This window comes from Asterias amurensis, chromosome 2 (genome assembly GCF_032118995.1).
Source record: "Asterias amurensis chromosome 2, ASM3211899v1".
NCBI lineage: Eukaryota > Metazoa > Echinodermata > Asteroidea > Forcipulatida > Asteriidae > Asterias > Asterias amurensis.
In genome coordinates, this window is record NC_092649.1 from 1,357,806 (window position 1) to 1,378,343 (window position 20,538).

The following is a 20,538-nucleotide window of genomic DNA, read 5'->3' on the forward strand; positions in this document are numbered from 1 at the left end:
CACTGGTCCTTGACAATTACCAAAGGTGTCCAGTGTCTTTAATATTGACTGTTCTGAGTGGGCCCTTACCTGATGTAGCTTGACCTTGTCCTCTGTATGTGACATCAATTTATTCATCGAGGCAAAAAGACAACGCATACTGTCCTGGATGTTCCCATCATGCAAATCACCTGTTGCCCTGGTGACACAAAAACAACCAAAAGAAGAAGTGAAAATTGCTTTCTAAAAGACCCCACAAGTTTTCTTTGACTAAACAATAGTTTATACAATAATAATAAGTAGGATTTGAAATGTTGCATGGTGGAAATACAATATGGAAAGGTTTGCAGTAACACCATGTTATGACTATCTCTAATATGAGTTTGGTGGTTCTGAAAAGAACCGTTGGTTTCAACTCGACGTTTCGATCAGTATGCTCTGGTCATTCTCCAGAAGACGATCAGAGCACACTGATCAAAATGTCGAGTTGAAACCAACTCATTTAGAGATAGTCATTACATAGTGTTACTGCAAACCTTTCAAAATAGAGTAATAATGATGAGGAATTATAAAGTGTTCACAGTCGGGCGCTGATACTTGTTCATTGCATCAAAGGAAAGCAGAGCTAAAAGATCAGTGTACTAAAGCCCAATAGACCGATCCAGTAGGATCCGCCAACAACGCATGTGTGAGCAAGAACACGTGGGGCTCTCCAATGCCTTTCTGCACAACTATGCCGCGCGCCAAGATATGCGCAAGCATGTCGGACCTTATTTGTTGGACCTTCGTTGCGTTGTGATTGGTAAATACGCAATGGGGCGGAGCTTAATGGATCCGTCTATTAGAAGGACGACTAATGATTGCTAACTGTGTTGCTCAAGGACACAAGTCTCATGATCCGGACCCAATGCCCAAGCCCACACTCTGACAACACCAAAACTTTAGTGCAGTGCACACTAAACCGCACAGCGACAACCAGCAGTCCAATGCCCAAGCCCACACTCTGACAACACCAAAACTTTAGTGCAGTGCACACTAAACCACTCAGCGACAACCAGCAGTCCAATGCCCAAGCCCACACTCTGACAACACCAAAACTTTAGTGCAGTGCACACTAAACCGCACAGCGACAACCAGCAGTCCAATGCCCAAGCCCACACTCTGACAACACCAAAACTTTAGTGCAGTGCACACTAAACCGCACAGCAACAACCAGCAGTCCAATGACCAAGCCCACACTCTGACAACACCAAAACTTTAGTGCAGTGCACACTAAACCGCTCAGCGACAACCAGCAGTCCAATGCCCAAGCCCACACTCTGACAACACCAAAACTTTAGTGCAGTGCACACTAAACCACTCAGCGACAACCAGCAGTCCAATGCCCAAGCCCACACTCTGACAACACCAAAACTTTAGTGCAGTGCACACTAAACCGCTCAGCCACAACACGCCGTATGACTTATTGTTTACTTTTTTAAAACATGCATCGTCCCTTTCTTCAAAACCCTTAAAGGGTTTATGTACTTTTTTTAAGACAAAAAACACAATATCCAAAAATTAGTAAAACAATGTCATAAAATAAATTCGGTCTCATAATCACCGAGACAAAAATTATTTTCATGACATTGTTTTACTCATTTCTCAAAAAGTACAGCACCCCAGCATGTAATATTTTCAGGAAAGCTTTCTACTATCATTATCTTCAAATTCATTCAAACTGATATTTATTTCCATACTTCATGAAAACAGAGTACAAACAATATTATTTTAAGGCATAACCAATAAACAAAGCTATTTAATGAGGGTGAGAAAAATAAATACATAGAGTATGGAGGCATCATCTGGAAGCCGAATGGTGTACATGTACATGTAAGTTTAATGTAAATCTGTGGACATTGTGTTTTGTGTTACAAAAAGTGCCCAAATCCTTTAAGGGGTGTCATGGTCGAGTGGTTTAAGGCATATCTGGTGGTTTGAATCCCAGTCTTAATAATAATAATAAGACAAGACACATGTGTCCTTGAGCAAGATGCTCTACTATAATTGGCTATCTTCACCCAGCCAGGGGTATACACGTAACTGGGTCCCAGCGAGGGTAGAGGTTGATATTGTGTTAGAAAAAGCCTTTGGAAAGGCACAGCAGCCCTGGGCTATATACATGTATTCCCCAGGCAGATGGGAATGATAGGGTACTAGTGCAAAGTGCATTGATATGTTTATTGTTAAAATGCGCTATACAAGAACTAGTTAACGTTACTATTTGTTTTTCAAAAGTACAACAAAAATAGCAAACAAACAGCACTCACTTTTTGTAAAGAACATGGGACCTGAAGATGAACTTGAAGAGGTTCTGTACAGCCTTGAGTGTTGCAATCACAGTCTCGGCTCTCTCCGTTACCGAGTCATCAACATAACGTTTCAGCTGCTTCACTAAGAACCTTTTTAAGTTGTGGAGGGAATAAAGAAGTAAACAAAGTTTTACTTTCATTCTCTTTGAATAAAGAATCCTCTTGTGAAGTGTTGCGATCAAGATGTATAGTCTGTGTGCTTTTGAATTAGGGTAAGCAGTGCGAGGACCCGGTCTTCACTGCGCATGGTAATGACCAGGTTGGTGGCTGGCGCTGTTAACAAATCGAGCAGGAGGCGAGGTCCGTTAGCAGCGCCAGCCACCAACCAAGGTCCAATTTGACCAACCAGAGTCTGGAAACTGTCCAAGGTATTTATTAATGATAGATGTACTACGCCAGCCTGCAAAACCATATCATGTGGTGAATGCATCTACACACACAGTACACCGTCAACCCCCTGACTGTCTGACCATGTAATATCACCCACTGATGCTGTAAATGATAAATACACTATGCCAGACTGCACTACGATACCATGAAGTGAATGCATGTACACAGAACACAGTCAACCCTCCTACTATCTGACCGTTCAAAATCATCCACTGTGGTTTTAATGATAGACGCACTCTTGCCTGCCTGTAATATAATACCATGTGGTGAATGCATGCCTGCCTGTCATACACAACATTTTAAAGGAACACGTTGCCTTGGATCGGTCGAGTTGGTCTTTGAAAATCGTTTGTTATCGTTAATTATAAAATGCATATGATTAGAAAGATATTTTACAAGTAGATTATAATGATACACACAAGTATCACTCAAAATTGCGTGGTTTTCCTTTTACCTCGTCGACTAACACAGTCGGCCATTTATGGGAGTCAAATTTTTGACTCCCATTAATGGCCGACCGTGTTAATTTGCAAATTAAAAGGAAAACCACGCAATTCCGAGGCAAATTTGTGTGGATCATTGTATTCTACTTTTTAATTATCTTTCTAACCATATGCATTTAATAACAAACGGTAACAAACACTTATCAAAGACCAACTCGACCGATCCAAGGCATGTGTTCCTTTAAGTTGGACTGTTTTCAAGAGCAGGTCAACTCAATGGCAAATATATCTTTAAGGCATTGCATGTTGAGGTACATGTATCAATGGGTTTTCAGTAATAATAATAATAATAATAATAATTGTGGCTTCTTATAAAGCGCACATGTCCGTCACCCAGTGACGCTCCTGGCGCTGTAACATACAGTATTTCCTGCCAGATGTGGGACTACGTTTGAATTATGAGACCCAATTCTGATAGCACCATGTAATGCTTTACAAGGTGCTGTGGCGCAATTTGCTGCCGATCGGACCAGGAACATCGGGGCGAACCCCTTCTCTTTTGCGATAAGTGCACTGGGTTTATTTACATGCGTTACATAACACATGGGACCAACGGCTTAACGTCCCATCCGAAGGACGAAGCAATGGTTAAGTGTCTTGTTTAAGGGCACAAATGTCACGGCTGGAGATTCGAACCCACACTCTGCTGATCAGAAACACCAGAGTTTGAATTCGGTGCTCTTAACCGCTTGGCCACGACACTTCCACGCGTACCCTGGTACACGTATATCTACTTTGCAGTAAAGACGTTCTTTGAGAACTTGTCTTTCTATTTATTCTGGAGTAGATTTTTGGAATTCAGGAGACTTCATTTCTGAAAATATGGTCCTTGTTAACTAATACCTTAGCTGAAGGTAGAAAATCTGCCAGGACTCCTACTTTCGTTTAAAGGATCGAGGGGACTTCTTGTTATTCACTGCACTACCGCAGAGTGAGTTCTTAATTGATCTCAAACTTTTGAATAGCCAGCCGAGTCATTGTGATGTTACTGAGAGTTGAAGGGTAAATTGAGATTAGAACGAACACAAAAAAAGGAGGTGGGAGCTTGTTCAAGCTTCTTACATGTGGGCTTGTGTGCTGGAAAAGAATTTATCGATGTAGGTGTCCAAGACTGTGGTGAAGGACTTGAAGCGGGTGTCGCCCAAGATTCCCAGGATATAGACAAGAGCATCAAAGACGTCCTTCTCATAGTGATGGGCTTTCTCATCCAAGATGTTGAACAGTGCATCAAGGATGTCCTGAAGAACCTATCAATCCGATAACATCAAGAGGGAAAGGTTATAAGTAGGAGTTTTGAAACTTGGCATGGTTTGAGTACAATCAAGTGACGTTTGCGACGACACCATATGCATAGGGTCCTTGTCAAAATTCATCTACATGTAGGACAGGTTGTCCGATAACAATTCTCCAAAGTAAATTTTTTGTGGATTTCTATGAGAGACATGGGTTTATTCACAGAAAGACGCACAGTTCTCTGATGCACTAAAGACATGCCTAATGCCAATGCACCCTGTTATGAGCCCTCTGTAGTTTGACTGGTCGATTACATTTGGTATGAATAAACTTGCCGCTTTGGAGCGATCTGGAAGGTTCGCAGGTCATTTTTGTATTCAACTAAGTGATGTAACGTAGGGAAATTAACTATAGTAACCCATGTAAAGACCCCTTCTTTTTTCCAGTAAATAGCATTTTAGGTCTCTGCTTTAAAGCAATCGCAAAACATTGTTAAACAGTATTGTCCAAAGGCCCACACTTTGTATATCACAACTTATATTTAAAATAACAAACCTGTGAAAATTTAGGCTCAATCGGTAATAGGAGTCAGGAGAAAATAACGGGAAAACCCACCCTTGTTGCCGTACATTTCACAGTGTCATGACATGTGTTTTTAATAAATCCGTCTACGATAGCGAGAATTGATAATTGTTTTAATGTTTTTTTCAAGAAAGTAAAGCATTTCTTGGAACATCATTTCAAGAGAAGTCTTTCACCATTACCTTCTGTAATCCCTGTAAGTTATTTGTAAATCTGTGAACTTTTTAATTTTTGTTCTGTTCAGAAAGTGTCCAATGGCTTTAACGGCGGGTTAAAAAAACCTTGTCCCGTACAGTACTTATTCGCTGTATGCATTGGACTTTTTTCACAAAGTCCCTAATCTCTCTCGAGTAGTGGTGGTTCTAAGAAGAAGCCAGGTTTGACAACTAGGCATTTTGATCAGTACGCTCTGATCGTCTTCAGGAGAATGCTGTTCTTCAGGAGAAACCGTTTCTTCTTAGAACCACTCACCAAGATATTTATGCGCATGATGTCACAGTCAACCTCACTTGAGGAAAGTTCTACATTCTCTAAACCAAAATAGAGACATCAGTGCTGAAAGGGAAGGTACACCTTTGGTAATTGTCAAAGACCAGTCTTCTCTCTTAGTGTATCCCAATAGAAGCATAAAACAATAAACCTGTAAAAATTTGAGCTCAATTGATCATCGGAGTTGCGAGAAAATTATGACAGAAAAACAACCATTGTTGGACGAATTTGTGTGCTTTCATTTAGATAAGTCTTTTATTATTTCAGTGAGAAATTACCTCTTTTTCAAAATCTATGCTACTTCAGAGGGAGTCGTTTCCTACAATGTTTTATACTATCAACAGCTCTCCAATGCTTGTTACCAAGTCAGCTTTTAAGTTAATATTTGTTTTGAGTAATTACCAAGCGTGTACCTTCCCTTTTACTCATATTGGTGTAAGGTAAAAAATAAAATAAAATTTGTTGCTGTACAATGCTTACCCTCACAATCTCTTGACCTCCAACCTTGGTTAAATGATGCAGAGTTTCCTTGAGGTTGTCAGGATGAGCTCTCCACTTTAATAAGTCAAGCAGCAGCACTGAAAAATATAAATACAAATGGAAATAAGAAGTGTGAGGAGAGGTTATACTACATGTACATTATAAATAGCACTGGACCCATCTAAAGGCAGTGGACACTATTGGTAATTGCTCAAAATAATTTTTAGTATAAAAACTTACTTGGTTACAAGTAAAGGGGAGAGGTTGATAGTATAAAACATTGTGAGAAACAGCTCCCTCTGAAGTGACACTGTTTTTGAGAACGAAGTAATTTTCCACGAAAATTTGAGGTCTCGAAATCAAGCATCCGAAAGCAAATGACATTGTATGAAAAGGGTGTTTGTTCTTTCATTACTATCTTCCAACTTCGATGACCAATGCATATGCATATATTTTATGCATATGTTGAGATACATCAAGTGAGAAGACTGGTCTTTGACAACTACCAATAGTGTCCAGTGTTTTTAACCTTTTGGGCAATGTATACTGTTTGTTTTTGGAACAGTTTGATTGTTCTAACCCTACACAAAATGTAGTTGTGTATAATAAAATTAACCTGTACAAAATATTAGAAGCGTAATCTCAGATTCAAATTTTGGGGGACAACTACACTAATGATACCATTTTACATAATAACAATAGTTCTAAGTGAAATGATTCGCATAATGCTTTATACTATCAAAAGCAGCTTTGGGCTTCTAAAGCAAAAGCTTGTAATGCCAACATTTTTAATGAGTTATTACCAAACATATACCTTCCCTTTAAAGGAACATTACAGAATTGGTAAGAAAAAAACTTTTCTAAGATTGCAGATCTACATAAAACTACATGTATCTAATGATATTGATAGTAAAAAAACATCCTTTGAAATAGTTGTCTGAAATGTCATAATTAATGACAAATAAATAGAATTGATTTCCTGTTTGGAGTTTACCGCTCAGTGAGCTCTTATTGAATTTTTTTTCTCAATGTCATGCAAAATGTGTAATAGTTTTTTGTTTGTTTTCTCGTGACCCAGATTGGTCGATCTAGCTCGAACTTCTACAGGTTTGTCAGTTTATGTATACATATATATAGTGGATTGCATAAAGTGCGTACACTGCCAGCAAATGTTTCATTAGCAATAACCAATTCTGTAATGTTCGTTTTAAGTTCTTACCGTTCTGCGCCAGCTTGGTAGAGCAGATGATGGTCCTAATAAAGAAGGTTTCTCTCATGTTTCTACTGAAGACGTTATTCCCAAAAGCTGGTGAGGACCTAGTCACCATCTCCTGGGTGCAAGACGGCAGGTTCAGGTACAATGGATTCTCAAAGTCCTGGTTCTCTGCACACTGTATAGGATGACCAAACAAAAATAGTCGTTGAGATGGTTGCATATATGTATTATATAATATTAATAAATACCTTGGACGGTTTCAAGTCTGTGATTGGTCAAAACCCGGTCATGTGTGGGAGTGTTAACGGTGGTATAAAGACCGGCTTTGGAAAATTGCGAATAAGTGGCCACTAAATCAGCATACATTGTGTAAACCTTGCGCGATGCTGTATCGCATGGTTATCTATATCCATGTTAGTTTCATTGCAACTTCGCGCACTTGCGCACGCGTGCTGAAATTGTATCAATTTTGAGTACCTGTGTGTAACAGGTGCACGCGTATAATCTGCAATGAGCTCATGCGCCGAGAGAAAAGTCACAACATTTGGACAATTTCAGCCGTTTAATTCGCTTAAAAAGGTATTTATTAATGGGAATAACAGTGTTCGGACCGGGTCCTGACTGCGTGGTAATGACCTTGGTTGCTGGCTGGCGCTGTTAACGGACCAGCCACTAACCCGGTCATTACCACGCAGTGAAGACCGGGTGCTCGCACTGTTATTCCCTAATTCATAAATACCTCAGACAGTTTCGGTATTCCTAATGGTGGAGAGCGCGTCACGTGGGGGTGTTTAAACGGTTGATAATGACCAGATGGAGTTGTTTATAACCGGTTGTTTTCGGATACGTTTAGATGCATCCTACAATGCGCACGAATGCATATCCAAAAACTGTCTCAGTCATTAAAAACGCAACACACGTACAGAGCTCAAGGACGTCAAAAAAACGGATAGGTTTTACAGAGTTTCATACTTTATTACCAATTTTAACCAAAAAGGCATTTATAAAAAAAGAGAGTAGTGAAAAAAGAGTAGTGACTTATTCTTTAACTGCCGCTTAAAACAAGCAGGGTCGTGGCTGTCGATAAACGCCCCGGTTGCTACCCTTTTATTTCCTTATTAGTCACCCTTACACCAATGTGTGTAAGCACCGTATACGCAAAAATATTTTTAAAAACATCTCAGAATAAGAATTTTTACAAAACCCAAAAGAACAACCGAGAAAATTAATATTAATTTGTTCACCTACTTTATAAACAAACAACTCATGCTCGCTGTCTTCCACAGTCGTCCCATCCTCTTTCATGAGTCTCATGAACGCCATCGCAAACAGGTTCCTGTCCCCCCTGGTAGCGGAACAGTGGCGACACTCTAAGCGTATGTGTGTATCTTTGAACTTCTCCATGGGAATGCTCAGGCGGATGTTCTCATTCCAGCGGGGTTGATTGGTGTGATAGAAGATGGCGGAACGGTACTCATCTACTTCATCCTCGTCCCCGCCAAGAGAGATGCATTTCTGGAATCAAGGCACAAGTAAAGACTTTGGGTATTTTTTGTACGACACAAATCACAAACGTCCACAGATTTACACTTAACTCACACATGGTTAAAAGTTAATGATGGAAGAAAGCTTCCCTTAAATTAGTAAATGGTTTTCATTGAAATAATTTTGTCTCAGTGAGACAAAAAATATTTCAGCATGTAACAATGAAATTACACGACTCTCCGGGAAACACTTTTCGGTGCTTTTTTTTTAAACAAAAGTTACCACAAATAAAGCGGAAACTTCTGCACATAAATTTTATTACAAACATCATAATTCACAGTGAGTAGGGATTCTTTTCATGGCAAAAACTTGATCTACAAAGTATCAAACCCTTTTTGTGAAAGAACATGTACTACACCTAGAATAATATATTACTGTACCACATACATATTCATGAGCAAGAGTCAAATTCTCATTGGTCCATTCATCAACATCACTAGCCAGATGCTATCTTTTCTGCTTACCAAGCATGTGCACGGAAGTGACCGATCCATTAGGCTCCGCCAACAACCCACCTGTGTGCAAGCACACGTGAGCCTCTCCAATGCCTTTCTGCACAACTCTACCGCGCGCGCCAAGTATACACACACGCATGTCGGACTTGATTTGTCGGACCATCATTGCGCGTTGTAATTGGTCAATGCGCAATGGGGCGGAGCGTAACGGATTGGTCTATTCATGTACATTCATAGTCAATATGCATGATAAGGCATATTTTTTGCAGATAGGGGAGGGAGGGAGTTTTTTTTTTTTTTTTTTTAAAGTTTTGTTGACAAGCCAAATATGAAGTCGACAATAAAGAAATCATCACAATCACTATAAAACATAGCATTTGTGTGTTTTTGATGTTTTCAATAGTTTTGTCAAACAAATTTAACTCCTAGATGACATTTTCAAACAATTAAGCACAGTGTAGCCCAAGTAAGTATTTGAATAATTTTTCTTGCTTTGCCAACATGAATAAAAACCTTCTTTAAACATCTGTTTAAACCTGTACATTTTGAAAAAACAAATCAGATGAAAAATCAGTAGTGCTTTTCAGATTCAAATTTTGGGGCCACTAAAACTGGTTTTTCCACAGCCACATTACTTAGAAGTGAAATGGTTTTTCAAAATGCTTTACTCTATCCAAAGCTCATGTACGCATACCTTCCCTTTAAAGGCACGGGACACTATTGGTAATTATTCAAAATAATGGCTAGCATAAAAACTTCCTGGGTAACCAGCGATGGAGAGCTGTTGACAGTATAAAACATTGTGAGAAATGGCTCCCTCTGAAGTTACATAGTTTTTGAGAAAGAGGTAATTTCTAACTCAAATATTAAAAGAATTCAGGCCTGAAGGCCTTTTTCAGGCATCTGAAACCGCACAAATTTGTGCAACAAAGATGTTTTTTCTTTTGTTATTCTCTTGCAACTTTGACTAATTGAGTAAAAAATTTCACAGATTCGGTGTTGTATGCATATATTGGGATACGCCAAGTGGGAATAATGGTTGATGATAATTACCAACAGTGTGCAGTGCCTTCAAAGAAGCTCAAATTAAAAACAACCCCTTGGCGCAGAGGATGCGCATCATTGATCCCAGGTTCTTACCATCTTCTTATTGTTGCCATCGATGACGTGAACCGTGACTTCAACATTCTTCCCAGCTGTTTTCTTTCCTCGCTCAAGCTCAGCTCGATCCAGCATAAGATAAAGATCATTCCTCACGTCACCTGAGATTGAGGACAAAATAAGACATCCGCTATTTAACCCTTTAGAAACCATTCAATTCTGTATCTAGACCTTTCTTTTGCAACGTCACAGCCCGAGTTTTTGCTAACCCAGGTTGGAAAACTGTGGAAAGCCATAGATGCAAATCAAATCGCTACTCTTGCTAACAATGTTACACAACATTTAAAACAAAACAACTCATTATGGGAGGTATTTTATTAAATTGAAAGTTTGCAAAAATCGTGAATTTGGTAAAACATCTGTTAGTACGATTGAGTGTTTCACCAACATTCGGCCGTCCATGCCAACCAAGGCAGTTTGTTTATCAATAAAAGAAAGGTCTATATAGTGTGTCATGGCCGAGCGGTTTAGAGCATTGAACTCAAGTTCTTGTGGTTAAGTCATCGGGGTGTGGGTTAGAACCCTGGTCATGACACTTGTATTCTTGAGCTTACGACACTGTACGTTTATTGTATCCAATGAAATCGTTGGGTCTGTAAAACCAATACCAGTCTTTATCCTTGTGGATCAAAGACAGCAGACCAGTCTATCATTACTACCTCACCTGGCATGATCAACGAACAATTACCTCAGGCCAATCATAACACAGGTATGGAAAGCATATGTCACTGTAGGTTCATCCAACGACATCATTGTATCCAATGAAATCATTGGGTCTGTAAAGCCAATACCAGTCTTTATCCTTGCGGATCAAAGACAGCAGACCAGACTATCATTACTACCTCACCTGGCATAATGACATGGTATGGAAAGCATATGTCACTGTAGGTTCATCCAACGAAATCATTGTATCCAATGAAATCATTGGGTCTTTAAAGCCAATACCAGTCTTTATCACTGTGGATCACAGATAGGGGGAACCAGACTATATCATTACTACCTCACCTGGCATAATGACATGGTATGGAAAGCATATGTCACTGTAGGTTCATCCAACGAAATCATTGTATCCAATGAAATCATTGGGTCTGTAAAGCCAATACCAGTCTTTATCATTGCGGATCACAGATAGGGGGAACCAGACTATATCATTACTACCTCACCTGGCATGATGACATGGTATGGAAAGCATACGTCACTGTAGGTTCATCCAACGAAATCATTGTATCCAATGAAATCATTGGGTCTTTAAAGCCAATACCAGTCTTTATCATTGTGGATCACAGATAGGGGGAACCAGACTATATCATTACTACCTCACCTGGCATGATGACATCAGAGAAGCCCAGCTTACGGGTAATGGTCACCCCTTTGCTGAAGAGCAACGGCATCTCTCTCTTCAGTTGGTCAAAGTGACCATGAAGCATTCGCAGTGACAGCGAGATGCCGATGTTAGTCGTGCTGGAAGCCCCTAATTTGTTCATGTGCTTTCTGATGATGTTGTCGTGTAGCTGTGAGAACTCAGCCTCTGATGATCCTTGACTGTTTTTGTACACAAAATAAGAAAACAACATAAAATTATGCAAATATCACCATTGAAGGAACATGTTGCCTTGGATCGGACGAGTTGGTCTATAAAGAGTGTTTGTTATAAAATGCATATGGTTGCAAAGATGTTTTAAAGGTAGAATACAATGATCCACACAAATTTGCCTCAAAATTGCATGGTTTTCCTTTACTTTGCAAACTAACATGGGAATAAAACATTTTACCCCCTATAAATGACCGGCCGTTTTACTCGACGAGGTAAAAGGAAAACCGTGCAAATTCAAGGCATGTTTGTGCGGATTATTCTTTTTTACAACATCATTCTAACCACATGCATTTTATAAAAAACGCTTACAAGCGCTTTTCAAAGACCAACTTGACCGATCCAAGGCAATGTGTTCCTTTTAAAACAAAAAGTTTTATCTATAGAACTCACCTACATGTTCATCTGTACATCAGGTGGATGGTAAGTGTATTGGTGTTTTGGCATTTAAGATAATAATTTTTGTGAGATAAATTTGAGTTTGTTCCTGCATGGCTTGAACATTGTTTTACCGTGAATAGACTGCAGGACTTGCATGCACAAGGTTGTGGGTTCAAATCTTATCAGGCTAACTGCTGATTTCACAATGACTAGAATTTAAGTGTTGTCATCTAGTTACTGAATCACATTTTCTTGATTTGTGCAATTCATAATCATAGACGTTAAACCATTGTTTGTATGAGAGAGATTGGTTGTTGCCAGTTTGGTGTTAATATCCCCTTGTCTGCTAAGATCCCTTAGCAGGAAGCTCAGACATTCTTAGTAGAGTGACATTGTGGGCTTTCCCCAGGTGTTGTCCTATCATCCCTTTTTTAACTTTTCCTGTATAAAAATATCTACGCTTTTCAAAATAATGCCCATAATGTAGCTCTTGTACGTACAAACGGACAGACAGACAGACAGATAGACAGACAGACAGACAGACAGATAGACAGACGGACAGACAGACAGAAAGACAAACACTTAATCTGTTGATCTTTTATTTTAGAAACTTACACAATCTTCATGACAAACTCCTTCGCTGTTGAGGACACATCATCAACTGGTTCCGATAAAACAGTCAACAAACTCACAACTACCAAACAGGAGAAAACAACAATGGAGATTCTATGATATTGAATACCATCTTTACAGGCCTGGAGATGTCTAAAGACCGCCCAGACCGTGGCATCTGTTGCCCTGGTCTTAGCCTTGGTGCCCCTTCAAAAGTTTCCCCTTAAGGACTTACAATGAAAGTGCCCTTTGCACAAAGAAAACAGCCTTGCCCTCTTAAAGGGTTTGGATACTTTTGCAAAACACAAAACACAAATTTCACAGATTTACATTAAATTTTCACGGTTTAAATATAATGATGGTAGAAAGCTTCCCTGAAAATATTTTTCCTTTCTCAGGCGCTGTAGTTTTTGAGAAATGAGTAAAATTCACAAAAATAATTTTCGTCGAAAAGGAGACGAAACGCGACTCTCCTGAAAACATTGCTCTGTGATTTTCACTTATTCCTCAAAAACTTGAGGACTAATAAAGCTGAAACTTTTACAGGTAAATCAAACACCTCTTCATTCAAGTACATCTTCATTCACAGTGAGTAGGGATTCATGTCATGGCCAAAAGCTTGATCTACAAAAGATATCAAAACCCTTTACAGATGAATTTCCAGGCCCCCCGTCTGTCGTTACACCAAGCAAAATAGTTATTTTTTTATGTTTCAAACACCAAGTTGTGGAACAAGGGAGCTGTTGACAAGTACTGGGTCCAATTTCATGGCTCTGTGTATCGCTAGCAAAGAGTAAGTACTTGCCGAAGCAGGGAATTCTGTACTTTTGTCAGGCGTATTTCACGGGTTTACTAAGGAATTTTGGCTTGTGCACGTGCGAACTCCTCGTTATATAGGCATCATCTGCTTACACAGCTAGCGCAGAAGTTTGGCGCTTGCACAGTAAGCGCCGAATGGTGATTGTAAGCGGAGAATTCAGCGGTAAGAGGAGCCATGCATTTACCTCCACATCCGTATGGTCTCCTGAAGTTTGAGGTAGCCTTCTTCGTGGTCAGCATGGCACCTTTCCTGATGATATGGCAGGTCAGATAAAGCTCTCGAACTATGTCTTTGTTGCTCAATTCCTGGAGTGGAAAGAAAGAAAAGAAAAAAAAAAATACAAGTTTTGGATGGGACGTACTGTGTAATGCATGGTACTGTGTAATGCATATTAAAGAAAACAGTTTGACCATTGCTAAGTGAAAGGGTTTTGCCCCAGTGTTTCCATCAGTTTCTGCTGATGGCACCGTGGTTACTTATAAAGCATTAGAAGGTGCTACATTATTGGGATTCAGAATTCAAAACATAGCTATGTATGCCTGTTCTGCGGAAGAAACAAAAATGAGCACTTTGATAATTGCATCTAAGGGTGTCAAAGAACTCACCGTACTTCCTGAAAATAGCTTGTTGGTCTAGTGGTAAGACATCTGCTCTAGCAACACAAAGGTCGTGGGTGCGAATCCATACCTAGTAATTTGCAGGTGTTTTTTTTTTCTGAGCTTTTTTCACAGAACTTGGGAACGAACTGAGCATACGGTGCTTAATAAATATCGATTTTAAAAAACCTGTTATTCAAGAAAAAGATTGTTTTAAGATTGTGGGTATTTTTCTGTTCTACCATGAAAACACCATAGAGCTATATACATTGACTAGAGTGCTAACTTGCTCTGTGTTTTGAAGCCACCCTGGGTGCAGACATGTTTGATGTACTATGGAACAATTTTAATTTTAAACGAAAACACATTGCTGCGAATTTTTTTATTCGCGTGTGCACTTTCGTACGCGACCCATTAGCATACGTCTGCGCACTACGAAAACCGTTAGCTAGACTTGATTGACGTTGTACTAAAAAAAAGTACGCGCCTTTTAAACATGCCGCACATGACGCTCGCAGTTTGTATGCTCAATAGCTGATTGCGGGTTTGCATTTGCTGCATTTTTTGTTTTGGTTCGATGACACATAAAAAAGAACCAACACACCATTATGCAAATAGCTATACAATTGCCGTACAAAAATTCAAGCTTTTGTATTGGTTTGTACATAAACATGGATGCGCCCACACAGCTTAAAAACCTTAGTGCATGTATAATGGGGTGTTAGCGCTCTAGTCATATATACAGCTCTATGGAAAACACAGACAACTTTTTAACAAATACCCTTTCTACTTACACTGAATATTGTGCACAGGTTGCCAATTCTGTCTATGTTGTTTGGTACACCCAGCTTGTTGAACTTTGCCAGATAACGCTCACTGAAAACATTCAAGAACACCAAAAGCATAAACATTAATGCGTCTTCCGATGCCAATTGGTTACAACCTCTCTGAGGTTAGCTGCATGACTCATGGCCCAATGTTATCAAGCTGTTCTTTAAGTAGCAAGAAATGACCGGGGTACCAGTCGCAGCGGTGCTAACTGTACGATATTCTGGCTGGTAACATATTTCTGCTAAGCCAAATTTTGTTATGCTAAGCAAGGTCTTGAGCTCACAGGCTTTATGCAATTGAGGCTGGGACACCTTAATAACAGTCACCTGATGAATCTGCTTTCTTTAGCATCGTACAAAGCGAAGAATGCTTCTGCCTCCTCGCCAATACTGCAGCCAAAGTTCTTGAGTTGTAGGTGAATGTGGTGAGCAAACGCTGCCATCCCCTCCACACGTATCTGTGAACAGAGAAGCAGCAAATCAAGGAAAATCGTTCAAAATGCTCTCCATGGTCAAGTTCACGTAAAGATCACTGGTTAATGAGTGGTTATTTAGTAACGTAGGTAGGGCATGCGCACAGAAGTTGTTTTGCGAACAACTGTAGTCATTTTATCAACACGACTTTGGACTTTACTGACGTTATTATTTTGTTGTAACTGGTCCACTCTGCGCTGTGCTATGAAAATGGCTGTTGGTAACCAGCGATGCTACCATGCCCAGCATGCTGGTCCATAATAATCGACTAGCATTGTCACTATCGTTAAAAAGACAGAGTTCAGGCAATTTCAGTGAAACTGTGGTCTAATGAATACATCTCTGAACTGAAACAAAATTGCATGTATTCATAAAAATTCTTCTTATTGACCAGAATGTGCGTTTAAATCCTGGTCATGACACTTGAGCAAGGCACTTAAACCATAAACGCATCGTAAAAAGTTGGGAATAGTGCAATCTGCTCTGCCAGTCAGGTTTCTGATGGATGACCCCAGCCAACATTCTTACAGACTGTGAAGAGGGTAACCCTGTTTCAACCCCCCCCCCCCCCAGCAGTAGGTGACAACGTGCCCCTGATGACAGTTTGGGTCAACAGCCCAAATCAGTTAAAAAGGTATCCCTTCACCATGAAGTGGTCTTCCAGCCTTGTGATGCTAGGGCTACATGTTTACCTCATCACAACAACTCTCGGTTGCACGTTCACTTGCGCCTACTGTCCGCCATTTGGGAAGTCAACATCATGCACGACCATGCACAAAAGATTCAACTCCCAAAATCATGGTAATTGTTTGGAGGTGCGTTACATGCTGTGTAAGGGGTTTATAGCAATCAATAGACCACCCCCCCCCCCTTGCATAACGTAAAACACTTCCAGGTATGCGGAGGTACCATGCACAAAGAACAGCTTTTCTCCAATGATCTACCTCCTTTTGGCGACATAAATGACGCTTTGTGAGAGTATGACATCATACATGTAAGCAAGGGTTCTATAGACACAATTCACCCGACGTCATCATCGCTAGACTTTTAGGAGTCATTGCCCTGTGTGGTATGCAAGTCTAGGCGACAAGGCGATACCTACAGACTCCCTGAAATGGTGAGCATGACCTAATGTGATTTACATGCATGGGATTATTAACAAGACCACTGCATTTAGTATTACAAGGCAACTGTATTAGTTAGTCAGGCATGGCATTAACTTGTAACATCAAAACAACAAAATGCCATAGAATCATTGTAAACTCTATGCACCATTCAAAGCCATGTGATGTATAGTAAAAGGAATGTCAATCTGTTTTTAAAATAAACCTTTGTTTATGACCAGTAAAAAGAGTTGAAACATTGGCGTGACACGGGAGCATGCACCTGTGCTTATAAGACAGTTTCTTCATTCCTATTGGTCGAGAGCAACGGTTGAAACAGTTGTGCCACATCACGCTATATGCGCGATGCGCCGGCATTCCCTTATTAAGAGTTGTTTACCCGAGGGCCTCACCAATTCATAGCTGGAGGGGTGTTGTGTTGAAAGAAATCAATGGAAAATTATAATTTTTGCATTTATTTTACTTTTTGACCAAAAGTGTTGATGTTTATTGACCGAAAAAGGTATTTATGAATGGTAATCAAAGTGTGTTGAATCGGTTTCCAACTCGTGGTTTAAACCCGTCAAGGGCTGGTTCTTGACAATTTACCTCGACTTCGTCTCGGTAAAACTATCAAGAACCAGGCGTCATTGGGTTTAAACCACTAGTTGAAAACCTCTCCACCACACATTGATTCCCTTATTATTAATATTATTTTTTAATTTGATTAAGAGTTCAATCAATCATGATATAAGCACTTTAGCCATAAAAGCAGAACTTTTTTAAAGAGTTTTTGTAAGGATTAAAGATGCTTCAGCAGACTTGTTGCAAAAATAATAGTAAACAAAATAAATAAATATTACTATTCTGGTTGTAGTCAAAGAAACTAAGGATTTTCTCTTTACAAGCTTTTTAATTTTTTTTAATCTGTCGCAGGCTAGTCAAGCTTATTTAAAACCATTGGACCCTTTTGGTTCAGAAAAAAATAAAAAGTTCACAGATTTACAAATAACTTACAGGGTTTACAGAAGGCAATGATGAAAGACTTTTCTTGAAATATTATTCCATGAAATGCTTTACTTTTTGAGAAAACAGCAACGGATTTATTTTAAACACATGTCATGACACGGCGAAACGCCCGGAAACAAGGGTAGGATTTTCCGTTGTTTTCTCCCGACTCCGATGACCAATTGAGCCTAAATTTCCACAGGTTTGTTATTTGATATAGAAGTTGTGGTACACAAAGTGTGGGCCTTGGACAACACTGTTTACCGAAAGGGTCCAATGGCTTTACCGCATATAAATGATAACCATCTGTTAAAACTCATGCAATGAAAAAAGTTCATTTTTTTGTGGCTTTCTTTTGTATAATGGCCGAGCGGTTAAGAGCACCTGATTCAAACTCTGGTGTTTCTGATCAGCAGAGTGTGGGTTCGAGCCTCAGTCCTGACACTTGTGTCCTAAAGCAAGACACTTGACCACGATTGCTTGGTTAAGATTGGGGAGGTAGTGCTTTCTGCTCTACCAGCCAGGCTTCTGATGGTTGATACCTAGGTAACCCTATTTCAGCCCCAGGAGTAGGTGGCAATGGCCCCTGAAAAAAATAGTTGATTTGTAGCCCACACCTTAAAGTGGCCTTCAGGCCTTGTGTGTCTGGCGACTTTGCAAATGTCGTAGGTCGAATCCCTTCCAAGTAATATGCATGTAATTTTTTTCAGAATCCGGGGAAAGTATTTAGTGCTAACACAATTCAGTGTGTAATTTTTGCGCTGACCATATGCAGAGCGTGACGCATTGACACTCGCAGTACGCAGAGTGCAATATAAAAACTGGGAGTAGGTTATGGCTTATTATCACATTTCGGTTCGAACATCTGATTGGTGGATAAGTGCGTACTGGAAGATTCCTAATTGTTATCAAGTGTTTGGGAACCTTTTCTGAGTAAGAACGCTGTTTTAATGCTTACATGTAGACTATGATTATGATTATTATAAAGAGGCAGCAAATACACATAATGTAATATAATAGTCAAGCAATATTAGTGCAGTATCAGCAGGCGATTATGAAACGTACTGACAGACCTGTGAGGGCGGGGAGATATCGATGCCCGCAGATTTGACAGCCAAGAGCCAACCGGCGTCCATGACAACCTAAGGCAATGGACATACAACACACACACACAAACATTGACATCATGAGGCACACAGAAGGGGGGTGGGGACGTTGGGTAGAAGTGGGGGTCGGGTGGGGGTTGGCGACACGATGCGGGATCCTACATAATGTTGATCTATGATACATGCATGAAGGAAAGGGAGATCTGGAGACAACTCAGTCGTAACATCATTGACCGATGACACCACGCAAAATAAAAGACATACATGTTAACGCTTCCCTGGAATTACCTGGACCAAGTTTCATAGAGCTGCTTAGCACCATAAAAAGGTCTATATTCGAGCAAACTAATGAGTCGCTAATGATGTATCCCAAATCCATTGGGTGGTTTAATGGGGATCCTCGATCACTCCGACAAAATGTCACCACATTGTTATAAGAAAACCCAAACTAAATGCCTGATCCCATGTACTGTGCAGCATAAACAGTTAACCATATTAACAACTGTCACCCTCAATCAGATAGATACACAAAATGAAATCAGCAGTTGAATGGTTTGGGATATTTAAATAAAAAAATGTAACTAAATTTGCACTTTTCTTTTTTCGCTCCCCAATTTACACCATTCTTTAAACCATGCTAGATTCTGCGCTAATGGTGAAACAAATTAAAACAAAGTTGAATAAATAAAACATTTACCACTCAAAGTCTTGAAAACTTAAATGCCACCAACCAATGTACATGTTACCAAAACACTGTGAACGCATCGAGAGCATTTGATTCTTGATGAAATATGGCAGTAGATGAAAGCAATATTTGACTTTGAAACAGATGAAAGACTCATGTTCTTAATAACTTGAACGCCACCAAACAACATAACCAAAACAGTGTGAACGCATCGATAGCATTTGACTCTTGATCAAATATGACAGTAGATGAAAACGGTGTTTGGCTTTGAAACAGATGAAGTACATGTACTCATGTTCTTGATAACTTAAATGCCACCAAACAATGTAACCAAACACTGTGAACGCATCGATAGCATTTGATTATGGCAGTAGATGGAAGCAATATTTGACTTTAAATCAAATGAAGAACTCGTGTTTTTGATAAACAATACCAAAGAGTTTGTCTGCATTTTGACACTTTTCTACATAAAGCTTACATGTATCATATTAACAGTATTTATTAAGATACTGGACATTATTGGTAATTGTCAAAGACCAGTCTTCTCACTTGCGATATCACAACATGTGCATAAAATAACAAACCTGTGAAAATTTGAGCTCAGTTGAATCAAATTCTGGGAAAAGTTTTTTCTTTCATTAATATCTCGCAACCTCGACGACTGATTGAGCTCAAATTTTCACAGGTTAGTTATTTTATGCATATGTTGAGATACACCAACTGTGAAGGCTAGTCTTTGACCATTACCAATAGTGTCCACTGCCTTCAAGAGCTAAGGCAATTTCTATTGTATACTTGTATACAAACAGCAACAAACCAAATCTAATCTAATCTAATCTAATATAATCCATTGAAACACAAGAGTTCTTAAATTCAAATCAAATTTGCTTTGATTGATTTTAAAACAACTGCTAAGACCATGAAACGATTTTGTTCTTAAAATCTTTT

At 39.5% G+C, this 20,538-nt stretch overlaps 1 protein-coding gene across 4 annotated transcripts in view; it reads right to left on the reverse strand.

The window, feature by feature from the left end:
* Positions 1 to 20,538, reverse strand: part of LOC139950159 (dedicator of cytokinesis protein 3-like) — a 96,558-nt gene that overhangs the window by 50,085 nt on the left and 25,935 nt on the right. For 3 of the 4 annotated variants that reach the window (XM_071948810.1, XM_071948793.1, XM_071948785.1), the window contains exons 8-20: positions 18,873 to 18,941; positions 15,542 to 15,672; positions 15,179 to 15,260; positions 13,973 to 14,093; positions 12,972 to 13,050; positions 11,706 to 11,926; positions 10,364 to 10,485; positions 8,472 to 8,738; positions 7,227 to 7,398; positions 6,008 to 6,105; positions 4,286 to 4,470; positions 2,289 to 2,420; positions 70 to 178 (exon numbers count right to left, since the gene is read on the reverse strand). In XM_071948810.1, the coding sequence (XP_071804911.1) occupies positions 70 to 178; positions 2,289 to 2,420; positions 4,286 to 4,470; positions 6,008 to 6,105; positions 7,227 to 7,398; positions 8,472 to 8,738; positions 10,364 to 10,485; positions 11,706 to 11,926; positions 12,972 to 13,050; positions 13,973 to 14,093; positions 15,179 to 15,260; positions 15,542 to 15,672; positions 18,873 to 18,941 (1,788 nt within the window). The remainder of the gene's footprint in view (positions 1 to 69; positions 179 to 2,288; positions 2,421 to 4,285; positions 4,471 to 6,007; positions 6,106 to 7,226; positions 7,399 to 8,471; positions 8,739 to 10,363; positions 10,486 to 11,705; positions 11,927 to 12,971; positions 13,051 to 13,972; positions 14,094 to 15,178; positions 15,261 to 15,541; positions 15,673 to 18,872; positions 18,942 to 20,538) is intronic. The other variant, XM_071948800.1, reaches the window with a different exon arrangement.